This window comes from Peromyscus eremicus, chromosome 4 (assembly GCF_949786415.1).
Source record: "Peromyscus eremicus chromosome 4, PerEre_H2_v1, whole genome shotgun sequence".
Lineage (NCBI taxonomy): Eukaryota > Metazoa > Chordata > Mammalia > Rodentia > Cricetidae > Peromyscus > Peromyscus eremicus.
The window spans coordinates 37,360,797-37,384,740 of record NC_081419.1 but is presented as its reverse complement, the minus strand read 5'-3'; the positions used below and the strand labels follow the sequence as shown (position 1 = coordinate 37,384,740).

General features: G+C 44.1%; 1 protein-coding gene across 1 annotated transcript in view; it reads right to left on the bottom strand.

The window, feature by feature from the left end:
- Window positions 1-12,507: 12,507 nt before the first annotated feature.
- The window catches only part of Upp2 (uridine phosphorylase 2), a 233,490-nt gene continuing 222,053 nt past the window's right edge, over window positions 12,508-23,944 (bottom strand). Inside the window, exons 7-9 of the mRNA XM_059258838.1 lie at window positions 23,210-23,356; window positions 13,270-13,430; window positions 12,508-12,522 (exon numbers count right to left, since the gene is read on the bottom strand). Of these exons, the coding sequence (XP_059114821.1) occupies window positions 12,508-12,522; window positions 13,270-13,430; window positions 23,210-23,356 (323 nt within the window). The remainder of the gene's footprint in view (window positions 12,523-13,269; window positions 13,431-23,209; window positions 23,357-23,944) is intronic.

Sequence of the window (23,944 nt, the reverse complement as noted above, 5' to 3'; positions counted from 1 at the left end):
CCTCCCACTCTACATCCATGCCCTCCTCCCTCCCTACATCTATGCCCTCCTCCCACTCTACATCCATTCCCTCCTCCCACTCTACATCCATTCCCTCCTCCCACTCTACATCCATGCCCTCCTCCCACTCTACATCCATTCCCTCCTCCCACTCTACATCCATTCCCTCCTCCCACTCTACATCCATGCCCTCCTCCCACTCTACATCCATGCCCTCCTCCCTCCCTACATCTATGCCCTCCTCCCACTCTACATCCATTCCCTCCTCCCACTCTACATCCATGCCCTCCTCCCACTCTACATCCATTTCCTCCTCCCACTCTACATCCATGTCCTCCTCCCACTCTACATCCATTCCCTCCTCCCACTCTACATCCATTCCCTCCTCCCACTCTACATCCATGCCCTCCTCCCACTCTACCTCCATTCCCTCCTCCCACTCTACATCCATTCCCTCCTCCCACTCTACATCCATTCCCTCCTCCCACTCTACATCCATTCCCTCCTCCCACTCTACATCCATTCCCTCCTCCCACTCTACATCCATTCCCTCCTCCCACTCTACATCCATTCCCTCCTCCCACTCTACATCCATGCCCTCCTCCCACTCTACATCCATTCCCTCCTCCCACTCTACATCCATGCCCTCCTCCCACTCTACATCCATTCCCTCCTCCCACTCTACATCCATGCCCTCCTCCCACTCTACATCCATTCCCTCCTCCCACTCTACATCCATGCCCTCCTCCCACTCTACATCCATTCCCTCCTCCCTCTCTACATCCATTCCCTCCTCCCTCTCTACATCCATTCCCTCCTCCCACTCTACATCCATTCCCTCCTCCCACTCTACATCCATTCCCTCCTCCCACTCTACATCCATTCCCTCCTCCCACTCTACATCTGTTCCCTCCTCCCACTCTACATCTATGCCCTCCTCCCACTCTACATTCATTCCCTCCTCCCACTCTACATCCATGCCCTCCTCCCACTCTACATCCATTCCCTCCTCCCACTCTACATCCATTCCCTCCTCCCACTTTACATCTGTTCCCTCCTCCTGCTCTACATCCATTCCCTCCTCCCTCCCTACCTCCATGCCCTCCTCCCTCCCTCCCTCCATTCCCTCCTCCCAGTCTACATCCATTCCCTCCTCCCTCTCTACATCCATGCCCTCCTCCCACTCTACATCCATTCCCTCCTCCCTCTCTACATCTATGCCCTCCTCCCACTCTACATCCATGCCCTCCTTCCTCCCTACCTCCATGCCCTCCTCCCAGTCTACATCCATTCCCTCCTCCCACTCTACATCCATTCCCTCCTCCCACTCTACATCCATTCCCTCCTCCCACTTTGCATCTGTTCCCTCCTGCTCTACATCCATTCCCTCCTCTTACTCTACATCCATGCCCTTCTCCTTTCCCAACTCTACACTTACATGGGAAGCATCCCACTGATAGATGGTATTTGTCTGCCTAGCCAAACCATTCTCACAATCAATAAATATCCTACATCACACATCCGTGTCTCAGAACAAGAGGCTCGGTTTCCACGGTGGCTTATGACACAGTGTCTGATTTTCAGAGACACTAATTGAGGACTTCATTAAAGACCTACATGACAAAGTAAGGATGTCTTTTAATAGGTGTGGCGATGTAGGCTTTCAGCTTTGGGGGGTGATAATTCTCCAGTCTGTGGTTCCTAGTACTCAGGTCAGGGGGTGTAAGCAAAGGTTTGTAGGACTAACAGGGGACCAGTGAGTCTACGCTGGAGCAGTCTCCTGATGCAGGTTGAGCATCTTTCTTGTTTGGAAAGCCCTAAACACTGATTCTGTGACCTTCACAGAAATTCTAGAAACGTTCACACCCTTTAAAGCTTGTCTTCTTGCTTAAAGGAACTCAAGTGGGCTTCACTGTTTGCTGCCATTGATGCAATGGCCCAGGGTCTTTTCCCAGCTTTTCTAATGTACCAACCACAGCCTGGGACCTCTGTAGATAATCTCTCCATCTTGATAGCTTATCTACTCAACTGCCGTTTCCACTTTTCACAAAATAGAAGGGAACATTCCAATTTTTCTGAGATCACCATAATTGCTGAGTACTGATTTTCATAGCAATAATTTCTACTATAAGAAGAACCAACTATAAGATTATTTTATTCCCCACTAAAGAGCATAGCTCACTTTCCATTATCAAAAGTTCTATAATTGGTATATAGTACTACTGCAGTAACAATCATAGAACCACTGTGACTTCTGTCTGGCATGTGTTTGTATCATTTTCTCTTGTGGGTTCATACTTCCTTGGTTTTATATCAGCCTCACTAAAACAGTCCCATCATTTCTTTTCCTCACAGGCAAAATATGAAAATAAAGAAAACTTTAAGGAAATTTGAGGAAAAACTGGAAACATATTGCCAAAGAAGCGATGGAAGAAAATTTAAGAAATGACATTTGAAAAGACCTCAGTCAAACCCTAGAAATAATAATAGTTGATCAATTAAGAGAAAAATACACAGAATTCTGCTGTTTCTGCTTCCTGATGTGTTTGTGTGGGAGAACGGCTGTGTGGTTGTGGATGCATTTGAGGATGAACATTGAATAGATGGCTGACAAACTCTGCAGAGGTCCCAAGGGAGCAACTCACAGGAACTAAGACGGTAGGTGCTGAGTGACCAGTCCACTTTGATCTTAACACAGGCCGATAGTGTGTCTGCACGCTGCCGGACTCTGTAGAATCAGAGGCATCTTCCAGTCCTCAGGGAAAACAGAACACCAACTCTGTTCTGCTTTTATACTTTTTAATCTCCAGGAAGATGATTTTAAACTTTCACATCAGTTCTTCATAAACTAGTAAATGCCTGCATTTACTTTCAACAGTACTTATGTCCAAGTGGATTCATAATTCTATTTAAATGCTTCATTTTAACCATTTTGTTTATAGTTTATTGAAGTTAGGCATTTTTTTCTGTTTAAAATTATAATGTATTTCTTCAGATATTTGTCACTATCTGGTTTTATCAATTATAAGTTCTGATTTTATGTCACTTTGTGGGCATTATTTCTTTCTGAATCCTTGAAAATTTGAGACTGTCAGTTATATGCTATATCAAGGGCAAACCAGTGCTATCTATACTTTGTTTCTCTTCTCTGAGTACCAGGGTCTTCTGACTACATGAAGCTTTGCAGCCTGTGGGCTTGGCAATTTCTCTTGCCCTCACATGCTCCCCAGATTGTACTCTCTGGACTGTCCAGTGTCGTAGTTGTTGGTCCCTCCCAATTGTGTTGTAACTGTGGGAAGCAACCAGAGCACTGATACTTGTCTGCACAGGCAGAGGACTGGTCCAAATCCTTCCAAGACACTGGAAATATTAATCGCCCTGTTAGAGGGATGCAGCTAAGAATGCCATGTGACCACTGCTTCTATTTTCAAGCTCTACAACATTTAACTCCGGGAGTGTATTCAGAAGTTGGTCTGTCCACTCAGAAGGGACCACAGCCACCAAATTCAGTTCATCTCAGTCGGTGGTATCTGTCCCAGATGTGTGCCAATGGGGTAGATTTTACCGATGCACTCTAGTGCCTGGGACAAACCACCGGCCACCTGCCAGCATCCGTGGGCCTGCCCAGTCTTCACAGCTGTCTCCCAGGACTGCCTCTTGCAGCCTGGAGCTTTGGAAGATTGAATTCAGGCTTCCAGTTTTGTGATTGTGCCCTCTCCTTAGGCCCCCAGGACAGTTCAGTTTCAGACAATAGCTTGTCTTTCAAGGTGGCGCCCAATCTCTGCATGTCAAGTCAGAGAGAGACAGAATGGGATTACTCTCCACTGCTGGCTGACTCAGCTGCTGGAAGAAGCGCTGTCTGGGCAAAACTTGCAGCTGGTTTTAAGGCTTGTGGAGGCTGGTGGCTTCTCCTGTGGGTAGGACTGCCAGTCTCTTTGCACCAGGGTCTCCTGATTACTTTCTGGAGGACTCTTGGTTCCCTTCCCCACTGGGGTGCTACACAGAGGGAACTGTGTGTAGCAGTTCATTTTAGTTTCCTGCGCACGCTGTTAAACCCGTCTGTTTCCCCCCACTTTTCTGTTATCATTGCCATTGTGACTTTCTGAAACACTTTTTCTGATCTTGATTTTGGAAGAGTCTCTTTTGTTTGGTTCTGACTCTTCAACTCTACCACAGCACACAGAGTCAGCATCCAGGCTATCAGCTTTCCAGAAAGTTCCCCCACCCAATACAACTTTTCTTTAAGATTAGATTTCTTAGGGAAATTTTTCATTAGCTATTTTTCCCTGCATGCAGTGGCTGTGTGTCTGTGAGTCTGTGTGTGTGTGCTGTGTGTACATGTTCATGTGGGCTTGTGTATGTGCGTGTGTAGGTATGCATGGGCAAGTGTGCATTTGTGTATGGAGGCCAGAGAATCAATGTTAGGTATCTTCTGTAATCACTCTCCACCTTAGTTTTTGAGACAGGCTCTCTCACTGAGTCTGGAGCTCAGGGATTTGACTAGCCAGCCTGGCCAATAAGCTCCAAGCATGGCCCTGTCTCTGACTCCCAAGAACTGGGATTAAGTGCACGTCACTATGGCTAGATTTTCATGGATGCGGAGGACCTGAACTCAGTTTCTCAGGCTTACACAGCGAACATTTCACTCACTAAGCCATACCCCAGCTTTTTATTGTAGCTCTCTGTGGCCATCATTGGTGTTTCAATGCGCAATGACATCGTGCAATGTTCAAATTAGGGTAAGGATTGCTGTGTCCTCAGACATGGTCAACTTGGTCATGAAAACAGTAAAAGTACTTTTTCCTTTCTTGCTTCTTTGAAACATATAGTCCAAAGTCAGGGTCTAAAGTTACTCCACTGCAATAAACCCATATTTATAGTGATACCATAGCCCTCACTAATTTTATCAAATACCTTTTTTCCCAGATAATTTATGATTTTATATGTAGGAAAGTTTAGTTGTCTTATTTCCCTTCTATTTTACACATTTCCCCTGATATGCCAATATTGCTTAGCACCACATATGCTTAAAATTCTTAATATTTATAAACAATTTCAAAAACAATTTGCATTCACTTCTTTGACATTTTCTAAACACTGTGTTAATCTGTAATGCTTACCTTCCCAGTATATTTAAAGCAAAGCCTTGCCAAAACTGCCTCATTATTGAACTATTCCAAACTTAGTGTGTAAGGACTATTTTCAAATCCCTCTCCTTTTGTGGCTGATTAAAATGAAATAATGCCTGACTTGGAAGTGAAAATGAAGCGCTGTCAGAGGGACGCCCAGCAGCACTCGAACTCCGTCTCTGTGACTCCTTCAGAAACGGCTGCCTCTTTTCCTTCTCTGCTGTGTCTTGAGATTTGCCTTTGTCCTTTTCTCCCTGTACCTCAGACTTTCCCAGCTCTATTCTACCCGTTACCAATTCCTGTTTTGGTTGTGTCTGCTATGATTTTTAACTTACTTGTCAATTAGTCTTTAAGACTACAAATTTTATAATTTTGAAATTTCATTTAGAAATGAAGTTCGGTTCTTGGATTAGTGTGATACTTAAGACCCTCTACGATGGGGAAACACAAACAGAAATCAAACAAACAAACAAAAAGAACAAAAAAACCTTTGTGCCAGTAATAATTCTGTGACTAGAGGTCACTTACTTGACCTCTCTGGTCCCATTTCTTCATCTACACATGGGAAGACTATCTCACGTACACCAAAAACCATGTGGGTGTGGAGACTAAATGTGTTATCCATTCAGTGGTGTAGAAGGCTCTTCAGCACACGGTGCTGGGCTGTGGGGACCACCAATGTCATATGTGGCCACCTGGGGCTTTTTTTTCCACTTCCTATTCTGTGTTTCAGTTGCTTTAGCCATTTGAAAGCTTTTCCCTGTCAGTCGATTTCTGGGTCCCATTTTAGAACCCTAGGCCTGTCTCACCTCCAGTGAAGCCTCTTGTATTGTGGGGATCTCCTTCCACTTCAGTGTGTCTGCCCCCCATAATGCCTTTGCATTTATCGTACCAGGCAAGCCAAGGGTATTTCTGCCTTAAAACTACATTTTTCTGACTATGTTTTACAGTGGGAGCCCCTGAAATATAAATTCAAACCCCAAGCCTAACTTAGGACACTGAGCTGAGTTTTCTGAGGGAATTCCATTTCCCTTCTGGTCACTGGGCAGAGACAGACCACTAACAAAAATACCCTCAGGCCTCAGCACTGTCTTTAAATCTCCCCTATGTATCTTGCATACTTTGATGCACATCCAAAAACATTTCCTGTGGCTTTTGTCCATGTTCTTAGGATCCACCTTGCAGGACTCCTGTGAACTTTGTCCTTCTTATGATGCCATTTCATACCTGTCTTCTTCCATGGTGACTCTCCCTTCCTCTCAACATCCCCGTCCCGCCCCTTCTTTTTCTTCATACTGGTTTCATTCCTCCTCTGCTGGTGCATTTAGTCCCACTGACTCTCACATAAAATGACAACCAAAAAAGAGAAACAGTATTATCAGGTGGCTTTCTACCGTCATTGAGACCGAAAGCATTTATACCAAGGACAATACATATTGGGCTGGTGCGGGGAAATTTCATTTTAAACCTGAAGACTTTGATCCTGAAGAACTCTTCTTCGATGCTTTTCTTTTTCTGTTTTCTCTGTGAGTCATTTAGATTTAATCATCCCCTCTGATAGCTGCTGACGAGTTAGTCATATTGTCTCACAGAATCCCTGACTCTGATGAATTGTGCCTTGAAAAATGACTTTGGTCAGATACATTCTATTAAGCCAGGGTGCCAGACTCTTTGCAGACATCTTCTTGTATCAGATGTAGACACTGGCCCACTCTCCCTGCTGGGACTCAGCCTGTTTGCTCTGGTTCCACCCCAAGCAACCTTCTCAGAGCCCTTGTTCGTCATGCAGAAATGCCAAACCCTAGGGGTGAAAATCAGGCCACTAACGTGAAATTCCTCCCTAAAAATGGGTAAAGGTAGTGGTTAGTATTATAACAAAAAAAACCCAAAAAACAAACAAACAAAAAAACCACCAAACAGATTGGACCTTTTACTCTTAGCAATATATATTTCCATTATGTACTTGTGCATATATGTGTGTATAAAACATTTACCATTCAACTCTTTCTACATGGACATTCACGTTCATTTCCAACCATCATCATCACCTCTAGAACTCGTTTATGACTTCAAAATGAAAAATACGCATTTGTTCAGCAAGAATTTCCCTTTTCTCTTTCCCTCAGACCCCGACACCACCATTCTACCTCCTTTTTCTCTGAATTTATTACTCTAGGAATTTCATATATCAATGGAATCATAAACTATTCATTTTTGGTGACTGGCTTATTTCACTTAGCATAATGTCTTAGAGGTCCAGCCATGTTACAGCACACATCAGAAGTTCATTGAGACTTCACTTTTTAATGAGCTGAGCTTTATACATACATCTTTTGGGAATCTAGTTTCGTGTCGGCCAAATTGCTGTTGGACTTTTCATCACCTCGATGCTGATGTCATCCCTGGCATCTCTCGCTCCTCAGCCCTTTAAAAGCCACTCTCTCCCACAACTGCTAGTCTGTCACCTATGAACCCTCCTGAGCCTTTTGGCAGAAGGAGACTTTGGAAATGAATCAACTTCGCATGAAAAAGAAAGTTTTATTCTGACATATAGAAACTGACTTATTTTTTAAAAGACATTTTTAAAAATTTATTTACTACCCAAAAAAAGTTCTGCCTGCATGCCAGAAGAGGGCACCAGATCTCATTATAGATGGTTGTGAGCCACCATGTGGTTGCTGGGAATTGAACTCATGACCTTTGGAAGAACAGCCAGTGTTCTTAACCTCTGAGCTACCTCTCAAGTCCTAGAAACTGACTTATAAAGTGAAAATTTGAAGGCATTTGCCCTGTCAAGTGTGTGTGTGTGTGTGTGTGTGTGTGTGTGTGTGTGTATGTGTGTGTGTGACTAATGCAATACCAGCAACAATAATGAATTTGGAGTTCTTGCCTATTCTTTTCTCCCTTTGGGTATTATGTGATGTAGGCAGCCCAGTCTTAGTCCCCTGAACTCAGGCATATTTTCTTGCTGCAGGTCCCTAGCTCACTCTCAATCGCCTTCCTCCTTCCTCCCCCTAACAGACATCTGACTGCTTCTCCTACACATCTGTCTATACAGTAGGTCCAGTCTTCTTGTCTTGGTTTCTAGAGCATACAACACAAATTACCTGCCCAGATCCAGCCAGGAAGAAGTCTTCATCACATTAGGCACAGCCTTTTTCCTGTTTCATGCTTGCCAGCTGCTGACAGCATCTTGCACAGAGTTCTCACCAAAATTCACCCTTAAGTAAAGTTCACCTCAAATGTCCACTTTGTCCAAGAAGCCCTCTCAAGTCGCCCTACTCTATGTGGTCACCCCTCTTGTTGCCCTCTCAAACATGTTCGTTTCTGTTTCTCCTTTGGACTCTATGCTACTTCCCTCTGAATTACAGTGACTCACGTGCCAGTCTTGGTGCTTCAAGCATATGGGGCTGTGAAGTGCTTAAGGAAGCGATTGTCGATCGTCTTCTTGTCTCGTGATACCTAGCCTGGTGACTTACATGAAGTGGGTTCTTTATACATGTCTTTGTTCTGCCCATTGCTTGCTTGGAGTCCACACCCCTGAGACCTTAGAACAGTCATAGAAACCGTTCTATTGGCATGAGCCTTCTGGGATCTCAATGGAAGGAAGGCAGATAGTTAGCACTGACAGCGGACCCACCCGTGAGGTGCAGGCAACAGGTCTGAGCAGGTGGGCAGTGCTCACCGCCGACTATTTACCCCAAGCGAGCCCTGCCTAACAGTCCCGTTGCTTTTATTTTATTCTTGCTTTTGTGGGTTGTAATGGTGGTGGGGAGTGGGGTGAGGGTGGAATGTAACTCCAGAAAGGCTTTTCTCTTAGGTGAAAAATAAAGTGATTTTTGAGATAAAAGTGTAACCTATATTTTTCAAGATCTGTTCATTCTGGTCTAATGGGAGATGGGTTAAAATTGGAGGACTTAGATAATTTTTATAACTCTGGCATAGCTACAGTGCTTCAAAATGCTGACAATTAGGCTGCTATAGAAGACAACACGTTTTCGTAGAAAATTTAAATTCTGAAAAAAAAATCAGGCACAACCCTAAATTACTACCTTTTGGCAGGGTAATTCTAGGCCAATTCTCTACAAAATATATGATCTTGGTTTCAAGGTTGTTCATCTAATGAATTTTAAAATTACTTTATGCTCATAAGATATTATTAATATCACATTTAATGTTGCAGAAGGAAAAGCAGTTAAATGGTGGGGTTTGTTCTCAAGGGAAAATTGCTATGCTCAGTTTGTAGAAAAATAAATGTTAAATCAATTCTATATTGAATGACACCTATTAGGAGGAGTACATCAGAATTGGGGAATCACTCGGAAGTAAATAATGAAGCAGATTGCAAATTATAAATGTTTCCAGATAATTCATTTTAGGAGACATTCTGATGAGGATCCTGTTATTATTTTAGGATTCTTAGAAGATGGAGAAAGTCCTAAAGGATTGAAAGATGTGTGTGTGTGTGTGTGTGTGTGTGTGTGTGTATGTGTGTGTGCATGTGTGTATATGTATATAAACATAAATACCATTTTTAAAGGGAACTAAAGGAAACCTGATCAGCAAGAGTACTTTGTTTAGCTCTATTTGACATAAGGATTGTAGACCAGATCTTCAAACTACTTACGCTGTGTCCAGAGGCATGCTAGATCCTGGAGAGGAACAGTGTGGCTTTATGAAACTCGGTATGTGTTGAACAATTTTAATCCCTTTCCGTGTCAAAAGGCAGGACCTCTGGCTTGGAGGCAAACAATGGAGTCCATTTATCTTTCACTCAAATTTTCATTTCTACCCGACATGTGGTGCCTGTTAGCAAAATGAGTTGAACACCATGTTTCCACAGCTGCAGCCCTTGTACAGATCATGAGACTTCTTAAATGCAGGCATATGTTCTTCTAGAAAGGGCTATCTCTTTAGGTAGTCCAGTTATTTAAAAGCCATTGACTTAAAGATATGTATGATTCTTATATTATTAATATATTATGTACAGAAAATAACACACACACACACACACACACACACACACACATATATATATATATATATATGCTTAACACTCAGATTTCCTGTGTACCAGTTAGTGGCTAGAAGAGAAAATGATTAAGATACTATTCCTGGCATTGAGGAGTTGCTTTTCTGGCAACTACTCTAGTGGAGAATGGTCAAAGGCATTTAGCAGTTCAGCTGGAGGGGCACCTGCAGGACACACTATCCTAAATCAGGGGCTGTCTTCCCGGCCACACTTTACTACAGACCTGCCCAGTCCTGCTCTCAGTGAGTCCTATTGAGTTGATCTGAAGTGAGGCCTCAGGCAGTGCTTTTGATGGGTTTTCCTGGCGATCCTAATATGCCCCAGTGTTGAGAACCACGTGACAGTGTTCTGGAGCAAACCGATGGATGCCCACACCCTGCTCAGTGCAGCGGGAGTTTTTAAGGGTAGTACTCTGGCAGAAATACATTCCTCATTTGACCAACATTCATTTGTGTACCTAGCATTCACAGGCACTGTTCAGGTGTGTGGAGACAGACGGTAGGACAGTAAATAAAGCAGGTGTGGTCTTTGCCCTCAAGAGTCTTACTGTCTAGGCACTAAGTATTCATTAAAACAGCGACCCAAAATCACGACGAAATCTCCAGCTAGGATGAGGACTTTGAAGTAGTAGAGGGTGCTGTGGAAAACAGTGCTGTGCGGACTTGCCTAGAGGCTCAGGAGGAAGGGAACCTTGAGTTCTGATTTCATCCAGGAGCAGGAGTTGAAGTAGGGCCTGTCTGTTGTGAGTACGCAACTGAGCTTCCAGAATAGAGGTGTGGGTATTGAGAGTGAGACCCCTGTAGCTGGAGTTTTCTCCAGCCCTGCCCAGCCCCATGGACCCCACAACCGCTTATAAAATAATCACTCAGAAGCTCATATTAATTAAACTGCTTGGCCGTTAGCTCAGGCTCACCTCTATCTAGCTCTTACACTTAAACTCAGCCCATTTCTATTAATCTATACCTTGCCACGTGGCTCGTGGCTTACCGGTAACTTACATCTTGCTACTCATCACGGCAGCTGGCAGCGTCTCCTGACTCAGCCTTCTTCCACCCAGCCTCCTCTTCTCTCCTTGTCCCGCCTACACTATCCTTCCTGCCTGGCTACTGGCCAATCGGCATTTTTATTTATCAATCAATCATAGCAACACATTCACAGCATACAGGACATCCCACAGCAGACCCCAGCACACCCAAGGCAGAAAGTGGTATCCGGACTTCGAGCAGTGGGGGCAGGGTGGAAAGGGGGCCAGATTGAGGAATGATGCAGAAGAGTCCATTCATCTGACTCCTTGACTGTTTGAACCACAGAATAAGGAAGGCAGACTCCTTAAAGTAGTTTTGCAGATATCTGACCGGACACTATTTGCTGACATAGGAACTACCGGCGAGGAGAACATTCGTACAGCCTTGGTCAGGAAGCGACAGGAAGATTGGGTAGTAACGGTTTCATTCATCTATTTCTCGGCATCTCCCCTTCTCTAAGCAAGGCAGAAAGCAAACAAGATTTTCAAGGGCAGCCAGATAAAAGTTCAAACCAAAAACAGCTTATTGAACCGCTTTCAAGTGGTTTCCACTTAAGGAAATAGGAAGTAAAGCAAAAATCTGGCTAGCGAGGAGATACTCTCCTGCCTCGCCCTTCGCTTTTGTAGTTCAGATGTTTGTGTTTGATGGTCAATTATTGGGAGACCTGGAAAGGTGCGTTCCAAGCATTTCTGCTTCCAAAAGAAGTTCACAACCAAAGCACCTTTTAGGGGATTCTTTATTGCTGCTGCTTAAAAGAGAAATCCATTCTTGTCTCAGGCACAGGCCAGCTCAGACTCAGCTAGCCTGGAGCCTGCTGATTCCAGCAGGGAATCCTGCCTTGTGTGGTCCAGGATCCAAATACTGCATGCATGGTGGGAGTTAAATTTTATTTGTTCCAGAGCCATATAAATATATATACACAACATTACATACTATGTACAAGTTTGCAAGGAGTCCTCCACTCTTACTCCACCAGCCTCTCCGCTTCCTAAACGTTCAGAAGAACTTTGGAGGGGGGATGAATTCGTGGAGCCTCTGCTGTATGACCTCTTGGGGTCAACCAGGGGAGGCATATGTGCAGGCTCTGAACAAAACCTGCCTCGAAGTTAGGCAGAGGGATTCTTTCACCATCTTGACTTGAAGTTTCAATTTGGTTAACGAATTCTTCAGTTATCCAGTTCTTATTGAAACAACAACAATAAATACAGCTTTCCCATGACATATTTCCTTATAGGAAAAAAAAGATTGCTAGAAGGTAATTTAGTCACTTCTGATTTCTGAAGAGAAAGGGGCTTTGCATTTAAAAAAAAAAAGTGTGATCTCAAGCTGTTGCGTTCTGTGAAAATCACAAATGGAAGCATTCAAAAACTTGTAATTCCATTCTGTGTGCCCTGAAGTTGTGCAGGGATAGAAAAAAAGCATGGCCATATTTCCCTGAGAATAATTCTTCCATACAGTCTAATATTACAATGACACATTTTTGTAAATATTTGGAATGTGCATGATCAGTTTTTGTCACTTGTCCAACACCTAGACGTGCTGACAACATCCTAACACACACTTCTGGATCCGCTTCAGCAAGCAATTGCTAACCATCTCCAAATGGCTGCTCTGTTTTGATGTAAGCTTGATTAATGCTACATATGAAATTCCAAATGTTACAATTCATGAGTTTAAAATACTAATTATTAGACTGCTTTAGTTAACTGGTTCTAAAATGGAATTTGAACTTAACTTCACACGGGTATTAAATTCTCTTACAGTAAGTTCAACTTTAAGATAAAGGAGTTCGCCGGGCGGTGGTGGCGCACGCCTTTAATCCCAGCACTTGGGAGGCAGAGCTAGGCGGATCTCTGTGAGTTTGAGGCCAGCCTGGGCTACCAAATGAGTTCCAGGAAAGGCGCAAAGCTACACAGAGAAACCCTGTCTCGAAAAACAACAACAACAACAAAAAAAAAAAAAAAAAAAAAAGATAAAGGAGTTCACAAAAATCTTTTACGATTTTAGCCCAAGGATGAGGATTACATAAGAATGTTATAGACAACACATGGCTTCGGCATTGCAGCTCTATCTACCAACTCACAGGAGATGGGTGGGACATCTGGCTACAAAGTCCAAGCTGTTTTTTGATGAAATTGGAGATTAGGAGCTGTGGCCGTTGCTGGTACTCCACCAGGACATCATGGGACAAATTGATTTGGTCACTCTCGAGTCTGTCAAGAAGTGTCACGCAGACCACGGCAGCTAGTAAAGCAAGCCACATGGTTAGTGATGCAAACGGGCTTGTCTGTTCTACAGGATATTAGCCTAAAGCGCTAACATTCACAACATGTACAGTTTAAATTGTTCCCCTGTAATGTAGACATAATCTGCTGTAGCCTCTAGTTTTCTCTATCATTCCTTCCTTTCTTCCTTTCTTCCTTCCTTCCTTCCTTCCTTCACTCACTCACAGACTCATCTAAATCAGCTAATTGAAAATATTGAAAGCTCTCTTTCCTCTGTGTGTACTAGATTAAGGAAAGCATTACATTCAGAAAAGAACAAGAAAAAAGATCTTTGCATCCAAGGCACACAAACTTCTAGACTTTCAATTGCACTTGCCAGTCAGTGCTGAGAGGAGACTCCTCCTCTTCGAGGATACGTCTGAAATGACCTTTGTTCCTGGGTGCAGTATATGAATGTGCTTGAGGCGAGTACAATGAACTAACTATGGGATGCTGGCATAAAATACCCACAAAGGTAAACACAGATTCTGATGAACTTTGAGGTCTTAAACACATTAGCATTTAATTTTCCAAAGGATGAGGAAAATCTTGTGTTGGAAAAACAAAACAACAACGTGTGGGAAAGAACACAATATGCTTTAGAAGGCAAAGTTCTCATTTTTTAACCCAGGGAAAGTATCTTTGATTTGTCCTATTAGGAAGATCCAGACAGAAAAAAATGGATACTCTATCAATTCTTTGTTATCAATTTCATATCAAGTCTCTGATTCCAAGGAATGAGCTTACTTATGCTGGAATCAGCGTCGAGCACTTAGGAGTGACCACAAACAGTACAGTAATCTCCGTCAGCATCGAAAAGTGCATTACTGCAAAGGGGGTCAACTCTGTGGACACTGGCAACCTGGGTGGGCACGAAAACAGAGCTGGGAAATACATGGTTCTTGACTCTCTGCTTCAGGCTTCATTGGGAGATGTGTATTTAGGAAGAAGTATACTGCAATCACAGAGTTCATGCTATCCTTTAAATTTTCACTTTACATTGATAAATGATACTTATATATATTTAGAGGTACAGTGAAATATTTTAATAGATATATGCACTATAGACTTAATCAATCTAATTAAAATGTGCATCCTCTCACACACTTATTTTTCATAATAACATTAAAATCTACTCATTTAGATATTTAGACATATACATTACTATCAACGATACTCATTAGGACATTAAAATTTATTCTTCTACCTAACTACAACCTTGTGCCCTTTGGCCAACATGTCCACACTTCCCACCCCACCAACTCTCCACTCCCCAGCCTCTTGTAGCCCTGATTCTAATCTCTCTTCCTATGAATAGGAGTGGGATCATACAGGATCACTTTCCATGCTTGGCTTATTTCACTTAGCACAATGTCTGCAGTGTTTATCTGCACTGTCACAAACACCCAAATCTCCTTCTTCATAAGACGGAAGTGTCCCATTTTATGTATGCATAGTATTTTGTTCATCCAGTCATCACTAGCAAACACTTCAGTTGCTTTTATAATGGTCGCTGTTGGGAGTGATGCTATAGTGAATACTAGTGATGGCATCTCTTCCACATACTGATTTCAATGTTTTAACTTATATGTTCAGAGGTGAGATTTTCAGACACCGTGGTACCTCCGTTTTCAGTCTGAGACCTTTATCCAGTTTCCCAAGATGGTGATGCTGATTCATAGCTCTATCACCAGCATACTAGGGGTCCTTTTTTTTAAACCTCTTTACCTACATTTGTAATTGTTTGCCTTTCCATAGCCCTTGTAATAGGTGATCAATGATCATTGGGCCGCTCCTCTCCTCACCTGCTACCTGGTGAACTGTTACTACTTGTCCTGGCCTGCCCATCAAGATGACACTTACATTCATGTAAAAAGCAATGGAAATATTCAACTGGAGCAGAGTTGGATATTTCATCACCTAGGACCCTATTTACTCAAAACTCACTCACTTGGTCGTAAAGCAACCTGGCTGGACAGGTAAACGAAGTGGGAGAACGAACATCTTCCCGGCTTTTCAAGTTAATGAGCTGCCGGTCTGTGAATGTGATGCAGCTGACAGATGCAGGCAACACTGAAAGCCCAGCTCCAATCCCTCCCTTGGCAGAAGGATAAAAGGAAACTGGTGCTCTGTACTCTCCACAGAGCGGGCACCGAGCGCACTGTTTCCCTTGGATTTCAAGGGTAAGGTCAAATCCAGAGAGCAAGTAACAGCAATTTTGGCTTTGCTTTCTCCACCCTGGAGAGCCCTAACAAGCTTCACATTATGATCTTGTCACCTAACTATTTCCATGAACAAATAAAAGGGACTAATTACCCAGAACAACCTGTCAAAATGAAGCTTGTAGCTTTGCTGCCATAATCCTTAGATTAGGCATGAAGGGGAGCTCCTGGGGCCAGAGGGACACTTAATGACCTAGCTGTCACCAAGAACATTGCCAGCCACCTGACCCAGGCAGAGTGTAGCGGGAACACACAGGTCGAAGGCAGAGCTTACTGTATCCTGAGTCTTGTCATAATGCCTAGCAATTCTCAGCCCTTTGGTATCATTTATGGCTGCCTAGAGAAGCTGATGAAAGTTGCCACTGTGTCTTTTTCACATAAAAAAAATGACATGTATTTCTATGCACACAAAATATCTGGGGATAATTTTAGGGAGCCATGCGTCTAGAGCTCACACAGTAAATTCTTTAGATTCCACGAAGCTCTCTGGTCTGCCGTGTTCGCAGCCTTTCCCTGGTTCGGATCAAACCTCCAGCAAGGTTTTTGCATTAATCGGGGGCAAAGCTAACAGGGCTGGGAGCCAACACCCATGTACACAGCAGAAACCAAAGGAGCAAAGGTTAGTGTTACAGCTCCCCGCCTGGCTTATCTGTCTGCTCCTCTTATCCTTTCTCCTTACCCCGATTGCAAACCACCCCCCACCACCACCCCCGCTTTCTGCCACTCAATCTTCTGTTGTGCAGTGTTTGAGTCTATAAAACCAACACTCCTGTCCTGGTCTGCCTGCTGTGGAAGGCACTAGAATCACGTCATCATTGGCCTAAGACTTTTCACTTCCTGTGTCGTCTTTGAGACCTTGATCTCAGGCTGTTGGTGGCCTATGACAAGTGGAGAAGTTCACATTCAGAGAGGCCAGCAGGACCAGGATATACAAATAACCAATTCCTGTAGGGTCGTGTTTCTCAAAACTTGGGCTACCTGCCACCTGTATCCAGAGACTGCAGATAATTCAGGTTCTCATGCTGCATCCCAGATACTCGGAACCAGAGTGGGGGTGGAATGAGGGGTGGGGGGAGATAGTAAATACTTGTAGAAAGCAGGTCTTTTTCAATGAACTCTGTGAAAACGACTTTAAAGACTTTCAACTCCATTCCTGAATCAAACCGAGTTACCACGAAGGCACATACCTGGACCCTAATTCTTTAGGTCAACAAAGGCATGCTGAATTTACTGGAAATGAGCTTCCACAGTACGTTCTTTGATTGTCCTGTATCTCTTACAAAAGTGTTATTAAAGATACTTCCTGTGGCAGCATAGCTGATGAGTTCACTTACTTAATATTTGGATAAAGTTTAACATTTGAATCAAGTTTTGCCAAAACAAACCAAAAGAGGAAAACACCTCAAATGCTTTCTTTCATTATATAATGGGAGTGGAAAAACACAGCTTGTTTTCATTTCCGCCTAAGCCCAGAGCTCAGTCCAGGTATTTCCATTTAGCATTGGATTCCCGGGTAGTGTCTTTGATATTGAGTATGTCCACTCACTTACATAACCACCTCTTACTCTTGTCGCCTTGTTTTAAATACTGTTGGAAACTCCCTGGTCTACTTGGAGCGGTCACTAGTGTTTTCTCCAGTACTGGTGTGCACACATTATTTGTCAGTAGTAACTGCAGTTCATGACACCGTATGAAGAAAGCAAGAGTCAGGAGGCAGTGACATCAGACCAATTCCTTTCTTGTTCTTGCTTAGCTATGTTTCCACAGGCTGCTCAACTATTCCCTCTAGAGCTGACTTCATCCTCTCAGAAAAGGATGTCTTTTGGGGCCTCCCAGCCCTCCCGGTTTCTACTGTGGGCCTCACATCATCTTGTCAGCAGGAAGACCAGGTTGTCATCCCTGAGGAGGCCTAGCAGGGATGCTGGGGCCTTGATCTGCTGGATGCTGGACCATGAAACAAAGATGACTTGGGAAGACAGGCAATGGAGTCTAATGCTAGTCCTGGTCCCTGGTCCTGGGGTCACAACAGAGAGGGTATGTTGGAAATGTTGAGACGTTAGGATTAGAATTAAAGTCAGTCCATCAAAAGTATACTGGCTTTAATTCAAAATATGTCCAAGTATTTCAGAGAAAGTTATTCTTTCTTACTTTTGTCTTTGTCAAATTTACAAGCCACAAAAAAAACCCAGCTAAATGTTATCATTTAAAATGTTTCATCTCAAAGAAAAGAAAAATGTCTGAGATGATGGATATGCTAATTAGCCCAATTTGATCACTGTACGGGCCATACACATATTGAAATTTGCAGTTATTATTCAAGGAGAAAAGTACTGCAAGGTGTGGTGTGGTGACACACATCTGAAGCCACAGAATTCTGGAGGTTGAGGCAAGCCATCAAGACCAGCCTAAGCCATATGACAACACCTCACCATCACCCCAGGCAACAAAGTGATGAATTATCTACTCATTTATACCTGACTTTTCGGATTTGAAAGTTGAATTGTCATGGCAAAATCATGGCTATGCCATACTGCTCAGTGCCTGAGTGAGTTCTCATTTGATTCCAGCACTAGCTCTTGGGACCACCCAGTCCTTATGGTTCGCTGGCTGAAGTAAGACAATCATCTGTTCACAGTGTCTGCAGCACAAAACTGGTCTCCGATTTTGAACGGTGCACGTTTGGGTTCTTTGGTCCAGAGACCCCCAGCCTTGTGTTTTTATGGAAAGGCTGCTGCCAGAAGCAGCAGTGTTCCCGGAGCAAACGGCCTGAGTCACACAGAGCTGAGGTTAAATTCCAGAGAAGGCGGGAAAGTTAACAAACCCCGAGCCACTGTTTCTCTTGTGAAGGTATGGAGAGCTGCAAGTGGTTGCCAAATATCCTTGTGAAATAATTTTTCAAAAACCTGACTTACTTCTATTTGGGGATTAAGAAATACTACAACTGCAAACCTAAAATAACCATTAATTTTGTGGTAACATCTTTTGGGCTTTATCCATGGTCACCATGCAGGTCCCAGACACCAAGATTCTTCATTGCTGGAAGAATTGTGGAACACCCACAGAAGAATTTAAAAACTGAAGTATAGTTTCTGTTTCCTTTTATTGAACAGTTTCAAAGCAATTCTCTAAAGAATGAAGACCTCCCTAAGTTACAAGTAGCTGTCAAAAGAAATAACATGGAATTATTCCTTTACTCTAAAGAAAAGCCACTGTGAATTGCAGACAACTAAAGGCATTGAGAAGGACTTGAGCAGAGCCTAATCTTAGACAAATATTAGGTTTTATATATTGCTGTGCAAGCTTGTGTCAAAAGGCAGTTCTGTCTTTAAAAAACTGGAGGCAGGCTGAATATATTTATCACAAGTTCACAGCCCAAGAGGGTGACGGAAATTTCCCTTTAAGAGAGGGACAGATATGCCACGGATGCATCGACTCAGAATCCTGTTGATTTTCTGCTGTCTGCTTTTGCATTATTCTGAAGGCACAGCTTTCTGATACTGGGTGATTTGAAGTCCACTGTCTCCTTACCTGGATCTTTGTTAAGGTGGCCCTGGATCCCTATTCCACTTGTCTGGGACAATGAACAAAAGAGCAGCAGTGGCAGATGGGTTTTGGTGTCCCTGTTCCAGGCCACCTACAAATGACAGCAGATTCTGGGTCTGCAGGTTTACATAAATCTAACAGCAAAGGGAACTCTTGGCACCTGTCCTTCAAACAGTTCTGCACTGCTGATGTGGCTCGTGAATGGACGGTCTGGCTTTCCATGGCCGTTCTCCAAGGTCAAGTAGAGTCTCATTGTCATTCTTCATATTCACTCACTCAGCAGATATTTATCGAGTTCCCATGCGGCAGACATTATTCTAGGTGTTGGGCAACAGAGCAATGACAAAGTCCTTGTTCTTCTGGTGCTGCGTCACAGTGGCGAGAGAATGAATGTCACCTTTACGCACGGTACGGATTTGTTTTTGTCACTTGAAACAAACTAAAGTCAGCTGGGAAGAGGGACCCCCTGTCGAGGAATCGTCTCCATCCCATTGGCCTATGGTAGGCCTGTGTGGCATTTTCTTGATTAACTATTGATGTGGGAGGATCCAGCTCACTGCGGGCAGTACCATCCATAAGCAGGTGGTCCTGGGTTGTATAAGAAAGCAGGCTGAGCAAGCCATGGAGAGCCAGCCAGTAAGCATCATAGGGCTTTGACTTGCCTCCATGATGGACTGTGATGTGGAAGTGTAAACCAAATAAACCTTTTCCTCCCCAAGTTGCTTTTCATTAGAATGTGTATCACAGCAACAGAAAGCAAATTAGAGCATGCATTAATCTAAAGCAATGCATAAGTTAATATATAAGCAGGCCAGAAATATAGCTAATAGTGTTGAATATGCAACAGAGAAGTGAAAGAAATGATATAAATGTGAGTCACTGGGCTTGGGTACTCATACAATGGTCCCCTGAGAGGCCAAGTCTCACATTCATTGTGAAGATAAGTGGTGAGTTACAGGGACACAAGCCCTCCCTGGGCCAGGCAGATGCAGAAATGATCTGTTTCTGCTGGGGTTCCAACTCTGCCCCTGAATCCTCTGAGTTAGAACTGTGGCTCCTAAATTAAGAGCCGTGTTAATGCATGGTGTTACCCCAAGGAAGAAACTCTGTATCAGTTCTCACATGGTTGTGAATTCCCGTTGGTTGTTCAGTTGGCTTGTGAATACAAACACAGAAAAGGCCATGTAAAAAGACAGAGAAGGCAACCAGGAGACTAGAGTGGGATGTAACTGTGGAGCAGAGTCAATGTCTTGAGAGCCAGAAGCCCATGGGTTCTAGGCTCTGGGCTCAGGTGAGACTTCTCCATGCTGCTTGCCATTCATGTCCTTCCTAATTTTCTGCTAGAACAGCAGCCTGTGAATGCACCCACAGCCCTTCCCCCAAAGCTTTCCTGGCTCACAGAGTGGGTTGGTAAATGCGCTAAAGTAAAAAAGCGCTGCATGACAGTATCGAAGCTTCCCCCCCTGGGAAAGGGTGAGGGAGGAAACGTTATGAAGTGGCCATGAAACGTGGGGACATGATAGCAACCTGTGCGTGGGCCTTTCATCCAGCCCTTGATAGTTGATCTTCCACAGCCAACATACCAGAAATCCACTTTTTCAAACAGTGATGTCTTGGGGAGATGAGCAGCCCCCACGACCGTGAAGAAATTTGGACAGTAATCCCTGGATGAACTACAGAATTGAAGAGCTGCAGAGCTGCGGATGGAGCATGTTGACAGCCAGAAGAGGTCTGCATGATGAAAAGGAGGCTGCAGCAGGGTCTAGGAAGAGGGAGACCTGCAGGGACGCTGACACCAGAAGCTAGAAACTTCAGCAGCAGCAGAGATAACAGAATGATGCAGAAAGAGAGAGGGAGGCAGGTTATGAAGGAGGGCTATCTGCAGGTGGAGGGAGAGCAAGCTCTGAGATCGGCAGTGGCAGTGAGGACAAAAAGGCTCTCTAGAGAAGAGCTTCCCTCAGGTCTCTGCAGGATTCTCAAAAGACAAAGACAGATGCCTGGGATTCACAAGACGACAGTGTTCCCTGGGGGCCAGTAGACAGCTTTTGCAAAAAGAATTCAGGGTTTTCACCACACTTTCACCTGGCAGCCTGTTGGCTTAGCATTTTATGTTTTACTATATTGGTTACCAAAATCTGCTCATTTACATATTTGCAGAGATATGAGTTAAGTGGTCACTTGTTTCCATAATAAAGAAACCCCAGAAGGCCTCTCCGGGAGTAGAAATCTTCTGCATTGCTGCTCAAGTGAGGTCAAACTGCCCTGCTCTTGCTAATTTGTTTAGGGGAAAGCAGAGGCTATGGTTTCTCTGAAAATGAGCTTTCTCAATGAGTGTAAATTGGATGGGCTGGCGTCTGGGAAGATGGCTCAGTGGTTAAAGCCCTTGCTGTGCGAACCTGACTAATGCCTGGTAAGTGTGTAGATCCGCCTGTAATTCTAGCCTCAGAAAGCAGAGAAAGGGTTTTCCCCAGAGCAATGGGTCAGCAGAACTAGCCATGTCACTGAGCTCAAGGTTTGATTGAGGTAGAGAGGCAACTGAGGATGGTTCCTGATCTCCAGCTTCCACGTGGCCTGCACACTCACACACATGTGTGCACACACATGCTACCATGCATACATACATGCACATCACACGCATTCACATGAAAGTGGAACAATGAAACAGCACAAGGAAGAATCTGTGGTTCTTTACCCATGTAGTACAGGGATTGTCGTGTACATGTATCTGAGGTAAGAGTAGTTAGGGAGAGCATCTCTTAATTAATCTCCTTACAGAATCTCTTTTCTTCCAAAGTCCATTATCAGAAATGTTACCACATGTACAGTGTTTATAACATGAATATGAAAATGTATTGGCTATAAGAACCAATGTTAGAATTCAGGGTTTTTTTTGTGAAGTTTTTAACCTCTGGACAGCAGAGAATATTCTCCCGGTGCTCTGTGGCATCACTGATCCTCTTCGGAGTCTTCCTCATGTCCCGAACTGTTAACTTAGGTCTCATCCTGGCTGTGTCTATGCCTCTTGCATCTCATCAACTGTATTTGCTTCAAATGCCATCTTTATACCATCAACATAGAAGTTCACTCCATGTTCTGTCCCCGTTGAGACAAGCTCACTCTTCTGATTATCCCTAGGGTTGGCCTCTCTCCTGAAACCCACACTGAACTGTCAGCTGCTCTTGCTGGGTTTCTCTTTTGAACCTGGGCAGAGCCTGACTGCATCTCACTGCCCTGCGCTATCACCTTGGCCCTGAAGCTTTGCAGAAAGCTGCTCTGGCCTTTTTACTCCTCTCCTCGCTTCTGCTCTGGCCCCACTAGCTTCTACCCAACTCAGAATCCAGAGAAAGTTTATCGAAACTTCTCTACTCTGAGTTCCCCGGCGCCTCTCCGCTTCCAGACAGAAAGTCAAAGTTTCAGGAGTGATACACACAACCTGGCCGTCTCCCCCACATCTCCCACCTCCCATCATCCCTCCCGGCACTTGCCTCCACCTGTTCTGCAGCACACCTGCGTGCTCCTGCTATATTTAGCTTTCCATTCACACTTTCCGAGCGAGCTTCCCAGGTTCCCGTGTGGCCTTTCCCAAATGGTACCTTCTCCTCCTACCTTTTCCTGACCATGCTAATTAAAATTATGACTGATTGACTATTTTAGGCACCTCTCATTTGCATCCTGTCCTAACAAATTCAGTTATGATAGAAAATAGCAGCCACTACCAAGATAGAGAACAATGAACTTGCAGTTGAGTCCTTAGCTACATCATCACCCAGCACGTGCCCTCAGACTTCTGATTCTTGAGCTTTGTTTCCTCATGATGGGAGCAGTGTCCTACCTGCTCACAATGAACTATGAGATAATGTATAGCATGAATAATTTTAAGGCATGCGTTCAACACAAAATAAAATATATCTGGGCCCCCTTTCCTTCTGAAGAATGAACATAAGATGCCTTTGTGAAAGAGGAGAGGGGTCCTTGGCATTCACAAGAAGCTTACCTCTCAGACCACACAGTCCACACATGGCTGCGAACACCGTCGACTCCATCTCGATGTTCCTGACGCCAGCTTTGTAGGCTCTTCTCAAGTAGTCTAGCTTTTTTTCTCGTGAAAAGGAACATAACGCTCCATCTAGGCGGCCCTGGCCTGAAAAAGGATGGAGTGACTTAGTGGCTGATGTCTCACCTCAGCGGCAGTGGCATCATCAGGAGACTGTCCAAGGGTGCAGTGCTCTGCATCTGTCCCCACCTCTTGAGTGGTGGTCCTCTGGGGAATTAACCTGGCTGCTGAATCTTTCTTCCAAAGGACTGCGGAGCATGGCTGCACCTGGCTCAAATCTCACAGAAAGGGTGGAATGTCTGTACAGGAAGGAGTGCCCTAGTTCTGAAGGACAGTGGGGACATCAGGAATGGGGTGAGGGGGTCACAGAGGAAGTTGTCCTCTGAGGAGAAACTCATGTTTCCCCAGTAACAGGGTGGACAGGTCAGGTGGAAACACAGGGTGATGGTGGGGCCTTCATACCTCAGTGATGCTCCTTAGGCAAATGATTTGGACCCTGCTACTCTCCATAGGCCCACCATGGCCAGTCACAGGCAAATGGTGTGTTTTTGTCCCTGACACAACTCTCAGGCTTCATGCTAACCCTTCATTGAGTTTTCCCTTCCAGAATGTTCCTATTATTTCTGGTTTACTTAACTTCAAATTTTACCGGTTGGCCAGTGGGGACAGAAGGAG